At 48.9% G+C, this 9,559-nt stretch overlaps 1 protein-coding gene across 1 annotated transcript in view; it reads right to left on the bottom strand.

Moving 5' to 3' along the window:
- DRC3 (dynein regulatory complex subunit 3) overlaps positions 1 to 9,559 on the bottom strand; it is a 47,478-nt gene that overhangs the window by 2,517 nt on the left and 35,402 nt on the right. The window contains exons 11-12 of the mRNA XM_015118754.3: positions 8,048 to 8,118; positions 7,404 to 7,527 (exon numbers count right to left, since the gene is read on the bottom strand). Of these exons, the coding sequence (XP_014974240.1) occupies positions 7,404 to 7,527; positions 8,048 to 8,118 (195 nt within the window). The remainder of the gene's footprint in view (positions 1 to 7,403; positions 7,528 to 8,047; positions 8,119 to 9,559) is intronic.

The following is a 9,559-nucleotide window of genomic DNA, read 5'->3' as shown; positions in this document are numbered from 1 at the left end:
GTAGAAAACAGCTTCAAAAGCTGTGAGAAGCAACAGAAACTGAAGTCTGCTTAGAAAGATACATGATTAGAATTGGTTATGAAAAACAGTGTGACATTTGTAAAATGCAAATAAAAGGAAACTGGGTTTAAGGGAATTATTTTGAGATGTAAGTTACAAGTTGTTTCTGGACTTTGGGTGGCCTAGAGTGGTGGCTACTTCAATTTTCCCTCTTAGAATAGTTTTTATGGGTAGAATATTCCAGATCCCTCTCCAGTTTCTGCAGGTTGAAAGCCTAGGGTGGAGGCAGGGACTATGCAAACAGGTATTCCTGAATCTTTTTTGAGGTGTTGCCCTGCTCTGTGGTCCTTGTGGCTGTAAAGACACACTTCTTTCAAAGCAACTTCTTTGTTTAAACAGTGTTGGCATTGGCCAGGCGCAGTGGCTCATGCCTGTAATCCCAGCACTTTGGGAGGCCGAGGTGGGCAGATCACCTGAAGTCAGGAGTTCAAGACTAGCCTGGCCAATATGGTGAAACCCCATCTCTACTAAAAATACAAAAATTAGCTGGGTGTGATGGTGGGCACCTGTAATCCCAGCTACTCGGGAGGCTAAGGCAGGAGGATAACTTGAACCCGGGAGGCCAAGGTTGCAGTGAGCCAAGATCGCACCCTTGCACTCCAGCCTGGGCAGCAAAAGTGAAACTCCACCTCAGAAAAAAAAAATTGGCATTTAAAAAAATTGACTAATAATTGTTCATATTGATGGGGTACATACTGATGTTTCTACACTTATCATATATAGTGATCAGATCAGGGTATTAGCATATCTGTCTCAAACATTTATCATTTCTTTGTGTTGAGAACATTCAATATCCTACTTCTAGCTATTTGAAACTATAATATATTATTGTCAACTGTAGTCATCCTATAGTGGTATAGAACACTAGAACTTAGTCCTCCTATCTAGCTGTAATTTGGTATATCCTTTAACAAATCTCTCCCTATTCCTTCATCCCCCTACCCTTCCCAGTCTCTAGAAGCCTCTGTTCTTCTTTTTACTTCTATGAGATCAACTTTTTTAGCTTCGGCATATGAGTGAGAATATGAGGTGTTTAACTTCTGTTCCCGGCTTATTTCACTTAACATAATGTTCTCCAGTTCCATCCCTGTTGCCATGAATGACAGGATTTCATTCTTTTTTATGGCTGAATAGTATTCCATTGTGTATATGTACCACATTTTCTTTATCCCGTCATCTGTTGTTGGACACCTAGGTTGATTATGTATCTTGCTGTTGCAAACAGTGCTGCAGTAAACATGGGTGCAGATATCTTTGCAATATAGTGATTTCCTTTCCTTTGGATAAATGCTCAGTAGTGAGATTGCTGGATCATATGATAGTTCTGTTTGTAGTTTCTGAGGGCCCTCCACAGTGTTCTCCCTAGTGGCTGTCCTAGTTTACATTCTTACTAACAGTATATTAGAGTTCCTTTTTCTTTGGATCCTCACCAGCATTTGTTATTTTTTGTCTTTTCGATAATTATCATCCTAAGTGGGGTGAGATGATGCCTCATTCTGGTTCTTATTTGCATTTCTCTGATAACTAGTGATGCTGAAGATTTTTAAATGTATTTGTTGGCCATTTGTATGTCTTCTTTTGAGAAACATCTGTTCAGATGTTTTTAATTGAATTGTTTGTTTTTTTGCTGTTGAGATGTTAGAGTTCCTTGTATATTCTGGATATTAATACCCTTGTCAGATAAGTAGTTTGCAAATATTCTCTCTCATTGTGTAGGGTGTCTTTTCACTCTGTTGTTTCATTTGCTGTGCAGAAGATTTATAATTGGATATATTCCCGTTTATTTATTTTTGCTTTTGTTGTCTGTGCTCTTGAGGTCTTATTCATAAATTTTTTTCCCAGTCCAATGTCCTAAAGCATTTCTCCTGTTTCTTCTGGTCATTTTATAGTTTCAGGTCTTTTTTTTTTTTTTTTTTTTTGAGACGGAGTCTCGCTCTGTCGCCCAGGCTGGAGTGCAGTGGCCGGATCTCAGCTCACTGCAAGCTCCGCCTCCCGGGTTCACGCCATTCTCCTGCCTCAGCCTCCCGAGTAGCTGGGACTACAGGCGCCCACCACCTCGCCCGAGGTCTTTTTTTTTCTTTCTTTTTTTTTTTTTTCCTGAGACAAAGTCTGGCTCTATCGCTCAGGCTGGAGTGCAGTGGTGCAATTTCAGCTCACTACAACCTCCGCCTCCTGGGCTCAAGCCATCCTCCCCTCTCAGCGTCCTGAGTAGCCGGGACTATAGGCACGCACCACCATGCCTAGCTAATTTTTGTATTTTTTATAGAGAGTTGGGGCTTTGCCATGTTGCCCAGGCTGGTCTCAAACTCATGAGCTCAAGTGATCTGCCTGTCTCGGCCTCCCAAAGTGCTGGGATTACAGGCATGAGCCACTGCGCCCGGCCAGTTTCAGGTCTTACATGTTTAGTTGATTTTTGTATAGGGTGAGAGGTGGGGATCTAGTTTCATTCTTCTGCATATGGATATCCAGTTTTCCCAGCACAATTTATTGAAGAGACTGTCTTTTTCCCAGTGAGTGTTCCTGGTGCTTTTGTCAAAAATCAGTCAGCTGTAAATACATAGATTAATTTCTGAGTTCTCTATTCTGTTTCATTGATTTATGTATCTGTTTGTTTGTTTGTTTGTTTGTTTTAAACAGGCTTAATTCACTTTATTTTTCTTGTATAAAAACCCTGTGTTACTTTGGGAAGCCAAGGTGGGCAGATCACCTGAGGTCAGGAGTTTGGGAGCAGCCTGGCCAACACTGGTGAAACCATGTCTCTACTAAAAATACAAAAAATTAACCAGGCGTGGTGGCATGCACCTGTAGTCCCAGCTACTCGGGAGGCTGAGGCAGGAGGATCATGTGAACCCAGGTGGCAGAGGTTGCAGTGAGCCAGGATTGCACCACTGCATTCCAGCCTGGGTTACAGAGCAAGGCCCCATCTCAAAACAAAACAAAACAAAAAAAAACCAACCCTGTGTTGCAGCCACAGCTGCAGCCTGGGTCTTTCACACACAGACTCTGGTGTGGGTCTTGACAAAATGGTCAGTGAATTCCTGAGAGGAAGACTTGGTGAATACAGTCTCCTCCCAGAGGTCAGGGGGCAGGTAGCTATAGGTCTTGGAGATGGCATCAAAGGTGGCCTTGGCAAAGTTGTCCAGAGTGGCAGTGCGGCTCCTGGCTGAGGTGTAGTGGTTGTCAATACTGGACATCAGCAGCATCTTCCTGGGCACAGAGGCCAAGAGGATGCCAGTGCCTCTGGGTGCAGGGATAAGGTACAGCAGCACGGAGCTGCAGCAGCCTGTCACCTTGCAAGGGACAGTGTGGGGCTTACGATCTTGGTCCCCCAGTAGCCTCTCCGCACGGGACAATGGAGAGCGTAGCCAGGATGATGATCCCTCTGACAGCAGTGGCTGCTTCCTTGGAGCACGTAACACCCAGACTGACGTGGCAATTGTAATCCCTGATGGCAACAAATGCCTTGAACCTGCTGCACTGGCTGGGGCAGGTCTGCTTCTGCACTGGCATAATCTTTAAAACCTTATCCTTAAGAGAGGCCCTCAGGAAAAGGTCAATGATCTCAGACTACTTGATGGGCAGGGAGAAGAGACAGATCTCCTCCGGGGACTTGATCTTCATGTCCTTGACCAGGCAGCCCAGCTTGGTGACAGGCATCCACTCCTTGGCCTGGGCCTTGCCTCTGAGAGCTCCCTGCAGCCTCGGCCCCTGCCCTGACTACGGCCACAATCCTAGTCCCAGAAGCTGCTGGCAAAGCTTCCATGGTTTCCCATTCCAGGCCTCTGGGCCCTCCTGCTGCCATGGTGTCATCTACTATTTGGTGTTTTCTTGGAGAAAAATGTGTCTGTTTTATGCCAGTACCATGCTGTTTTGGTTAATATCGCTTTGTAGTATATTTTGAAGTCTAGTAATGTGATGCCTCCAGCATTGTCCTTTTTGCTCAAGATGGCTTTGGCTATTCAGGGTCCTTTGTGGTTCCAAATTTTAGGATTTTTTTTTTTCTATTTCTGCAAAGAATGTCATTGGTGTTTTGATGGGGATTGCATTGAATCTGTAGGTTGCTTTGGGTAGCAACAAAGTAACTTTTGAGAAGGGAACAGCCCCTCCCCAGGACCACCACACTGCTAGTGGCTTGAGGACTTGCTGCCCCATGGCATGTGGGATCAGATCATTTTGTCAAACCCACAGAGGGCACCTAATGACCCTGCATTCCCCTCTGCCACAAATGAGCAGCTTGGCTTGATGGTCAGGGACAAGCCAGCACAGTGTCTCCTGGTGCCAGCCAGAATCTTGTGACAGTCTCCCTATCTAGAGACTGCTGGCTTGGGTCAAACCCACTGCCACTTGAACAGACCCTGGGGACTTGCATCCTCCCAATGGCCTGGGCCTGAGCACTTGCCCTGCCCTCACAGCCAGACACCCGCATGGATGTCAGCACCGGTCAGCACCTCTGACCTCCCCGCCTCCTTAAATGGGCAGCTGTGGCTGCCAGCCCCACTCAGACGCCCTCCCTCAGTGCCAGCTCCAGGCTCTCTCCTCAGCATGTACGTTCTGCTTTTCCTCTCAAAGCTGGAAGGACTTGAAAATAGATGTGGGACAGATTGGCCCCACATAGGTCATGAGCTGATAACAGTCACTCAACTGCATGAGTGGCGTTTTAGAGATAACCTCATTAGGGTGACTTATCAAGATATGTTCATTGATAATTAGGTAACAGAAGCCAGATTTTTTTTCACCCACAGCCCTAGTCCCTCTTCTGAACATCCTCATCTTACTATACAGTAGACATTTTGTCAAAGGCTTTCAATCAAACTGCCTGGGTTCCAATCACAACCCTATCTCTTATAAGCTGTGTGTCCTTGGGCAGGTTACCATCATCTCTGTGCCTCAGTTTCCTCATCTGTAAAAGGGAACCATAATAGTAACTACTTTACCATGTTGATATGAAGATTAAAAGAGCAAACATGAGTTCAGTGCTTCTCAGAGGGCTGGCCCTCAGGAGGCCCCCAGTCAGTGTCAGTGATGTATTGTTCCTTTTTTTTTTAATTTCTTTTGAGACAGGGTCTTGCTCTGTCACCCAGACTGGAATGCAGTGGCACAATCATGGCTCACCTTGACCTCTCAGGCTCAAGTAATCCTCCAACCTCAGTCTCCCAAGTAGCTGGGACCACCAGGTGCACATCACCTAATTTTTAAATTATTATTTGTAGAGATGGGGTCTCGCTATGTTGCCCAGGCTGGTCTCAAATTCCAGGGCTCAAGCAATCCTTCCACCTCAGCCTTTCAAAGTGCTGTTGGTATTACTCATATAGTCAGAGCATACTTTTTCCTCCTAAGAAGGGTAGGCCACGTTTTTTGTTGCTTAGATGGAAGGAGACTTAGGCCATGGTATAAGGTCCTGGGAAGTCTCTTCCTGTAACTGCAGGCGTAAAGCCACAGGAATGGTGGTCAGCCGGCACCAGCCAGAGCCAGCTGGGCTAGAGGGAGGGCTGGCCACTGAACATGCCAGCCCAGCCTGCTTCTCTGCTGTTGGCCTCTGGATTCATCTTTTTCTGTGTGTCCCAGTCATTAGAAATTAAGCACGTTTCAGTCCTGTGCCTTCTGGGTGTCACAGACATCGAAGCTGTGCTGGTAGGGATCTCCACCCACCCCAAGATGGTCTGTCTGGGGAATTCCAGACTGGGCGCTCAGGGACAGCCTCACTTCACAGGGAAGGTGTTTTCTTGCATCTGGTCAATAGCAATTAGCTGCACTTCACAGCTTAGGGAGGAAGGCTGGTGTCATGGTGACCCTATCACCACACTGCTATCTTGGGTATCTGTTTGGGCCCCAGGACAGAGGCTGTGGAAGTCAGGGACTGCTGGTCCTTGTGTCTGCAGGACTTAGCCCCGTATCTGGCAGAGTGGAGGCTTGGTGAGCATATGTTCTCACACTCATTCTGCAGATGACGCCTGGCATCTGTGCTGCACATTGTACAGTACCACTGTTGCTGGTACTGAGGAGGTACATGGTGGTGAAAAGGCCATCCCTGTCCTCCCTCCTGAGCTTATATGTAGTGTGAACAGTCACATCGGCAGCAAATACACATCACTCAGATAGTCTGAAACTGTGATGAGGCTCTGACCTGATAAATGGGGCGTGTGATCCAGAGACAGTGGTTTTCCAGGAAGTTGGTGAAGAAAGGCCTCTCCCAAGAGCTGATAGTCAAGCTGAAATCTGAATGACAAGGACAAGCCAGGCACATGGGGACCTAGGAAGAGCGTGTCCGCCAGGCAGAATATCAACTGAAAGGAGCAAGCCTGGGTGATTGGGGAACAGCTCAGAGGCTGCTGCTGAGCATCAGGAGTGAGGGGTCTGGGGGTGGGAATTGCCCAGATGGGCAGGGCCAGCCACGAGGGTCTGGGGGACTATGGGGAGGAGCTTACACTAGGGGTCATGAAAGCCACTCTAAGGTGTTGTGTAAAAGTGTTTAGTGATAGGGTTTGGGTTTTCAAGGGTCCCTCTGACTGCCACATGGAGGACAGACTGTAAGAGGACAGTAAAGAGGCAAGCCGTCCAGGCCAAGGATGATGGTGGCTTGCCTTGGTGGTGATGTGGCGACAGAGAGAAGCTGAGAAACTGGCAGTGGAGTGAATTATGCATGCACTAAAGCAGGCCCTGACAACACAGTACCTCTGCCTGGGCCCTGGATGACCACACTCCTTCCAGAGACATAAACATGCTGCTGTGGGACCCCAGCACAGACATCCGGGAGAGCCTTCTTAGCGTGCAGACCCCAGGGATGGAGCCAGGTGCCCCAGGCCGACCCTGTGATTTTGTGACCACTCATCAGTGGATGTGCTGGTGCAAACGGACGGCATCGTGCGGGATCAGAAATGGTGGTTCCAACACCCCCACAGTACTCATCATAGAGACTCTAAGGTTAAGACCTCCAGGGGAAATCTCAGACTTCAACCTCTACCTGTAACTGCTTCTCTTAGAAAGTGCCAGAAGCCTCCACATAATTGAACTTTTGGAAACCTACCTGTTGGAAAGTTGAAACCATCTAATTATCATGAGCTCCTCTTTAACTGGGCCCCACTGGGTGCCCCACCAGGTGCTTTGTTAGCCTATTTTATCTGCCAGCAACCCTGTAAAGCAGGTTAGTGTGCCCTTTTGCAGATGAGAACACTGAGGCTCTGGGAGCTTGTCAGGCTTACTCACAGGGCCTCAGTCCAGCCACAGAGCTGGGTTGGACCACATCTGTCAGGCCCCTCCCCTCCCCTTTCGCCCAGCTCCGCCCCGCCCCGCCCAGTTCAACTCCATACCGCCCTTTCCCGCCATGCTTCGCCTGCCCCGCCCACCGCGCGCAGGTCGTCAGGCAGGTCCTCGTCCAGGTCGCCCTTGACAATCTTCTCCAGGGTGCTGATAGAGATCTCCAGGAGCTTCTCGTGGTGATGGTTCTCCAGGTCCCGGCACTGGGCCATCGTGCAGCCCCGAGTTAAGCAAAGGCCAGGGAGGAGCAGGCCCAGCGCGTCCCTGATTGACTCAGAGGGCCGGAGACAGACTTTAAGGGCCCAAGGCGAGCTCGGAGATTGTGGCTGGCAGCACCGTCCACCCACAAGCACCCAAGCCTGGGCCATCCCCGACTCCCCGCCCCTGCCCCACACCTTGGACGGACCTTTGCCATCACCCTCTTCTCTCCCTCCTGCATGGAGGCTCCTGGCGCTAGTCTCTGGGTTACCAGAGTGTGCTTGCTGGCAACACAGGGGGCTCATTTCTCAGTGAACATCACCCATATGAGAACAATCATACTGGGACCCTACTGCAAACAGTTTGGATGTTGTCCCTCTAGGCATCCAAACCACAGCTCTAACAGACCATCAGTGTTCTGAGGGGCGGGAAACCCCCTCAGACCCTGTGGAACATTCTTTTGTCCAGAGGCCAGGACAACCCCAGGGGCTCTGTAGCACCTCCCCACGGGGGAAGGTCATCACAGAAAGGATATAGGCTTTGGACATTTTCGATAAACAGTCCCACCATGTCAACAATGTTCCTTTCAAACATGTTTATAGTCTCCTGGAAATGTTAAAGAACACAGTTAACATGCATATTTAGACATCCAGCACAGAGCAAAAGGTGCTCCTTAGAATTTAGCAACCACCTCCTCTAATCACAGACCTTCGGGGTAAAGACCACCCATCTTGACCCTCCTGAGCAGATGGTTGTGAACTGACCCCTCTGCTCATTCTAGAGTTGTTCTCCAACCATATTAACTCCCTCACCATCTGAATGTTTAATGCTGTCACTGGAACTTTGCCAGGAACACTTGTCCTGGTCTTACTCCCCTTACCTGCCTGCCCAACACACACACAGAGCCAACTCCCTCTCCTTTGGGTTTCTCAGTGACATCTGTGCATCACCTCCAGGGAAAAAGTGGAGTGAGCTGTTAAGAGCTAGACTGCCTGGGTCAGTATTCCCAGCTCCAGCACTGCGTGTAACTCTGGGAAAGGCATTTCACCTCCTTGGGCCTCATCTTCCTCATCTGGGAAATAGGTTTCCTGCATAATCCCTGTGTTGTGGAGTTGTGGTGAGGTTAAATGAATCACTTCACACAAAATGCTTTGCCTGGCCGAGAGGAGGCCCTCAGTAGGAACTGGCTGTCACCCCAGATCTCTTTCAGTTAGTTGCTGTTTTGTGGTGGTTAGCAAGGCACCTAAGGCCCAAATGGGATTTAGTGTTGACTGAAGGAACAATGGAAGATGTGATTTCCAGGCCTGCCACTCTGGAAGTGCCCCACCCCCATCTGCCATAGACTCCAGGGGCTGCAAGGTGGGCAGGGGTGGAATCTATAGGAACGTGAGGACTGTCTGCAGAGTGAGCACACTGCACTATTTTCAAACACATGCATGTGCTGTTCTTGTGAATAAAAATAGGGTCATTGAAAAGCATGATTGCCCTTGTGGCTTTCTGGTCACCGGTAATACAAGTAGGATGGCACACGGATTCTGGGAAACGTTTGGATGTTGAAAAGCAATCTCCTTGCCTGAAAAGGCTGGGAGCTGCTGTCTCGTTCTCCTCGGCACTGTGCGCTGCTTCTGCAGTGCCTGCGTTCCCCAGCGGGGAGGGAGCACCTGCCCTGTGATGTGATGGGGAAATCTATCCCATGTCTGAGGTGTCACTTGACGTGTGAGGAATTGATTAGGCGCTATCACTTGGCCCAGCCACAGCAGCATCCAATGAGGTTCAATTCATCACATCACTTCAGACTCCCGGCCTCCGCTGCCTTGTAACACACACACTGGCCGCTAATGAATTTCAGACAGCGGCGCTTTTCATTTCCACTACTTAGTGTTGAGTTGCAGCCTCCTCACATCGCCCGAGAAGCGGCAACCGCAGGCTGCAATGCACGGGGGTCTTTGTTTGGTCCCCCAAGTGAGGGTCCACTTTGCCTTTAGAGTTCCCTGGATAGTTCCAGGGGTCTAATCAAAAACCTCTCCCCACTGACTTCCAGGATAGG

This window comes from Macaca mulatta, chromosome 16 (genome assembly GCF_049350105.2).
Source record: "Macaca mulatta isolate MMU2019108-1 chromosome 16, T2T-MMU8v2.0, whole genome shotgun sequence".
Classification (NCBI taxonomy): Eukaryota; Metazoa; Chordata; class Mammalia; order Primates; family Cercopithecidae; genus Macaca; species Macaca mulatta.
Note: the sequence above shows the minus strand (reverse complement) of the source record. Positions and strands in the feature narration are given on the sequence as shown.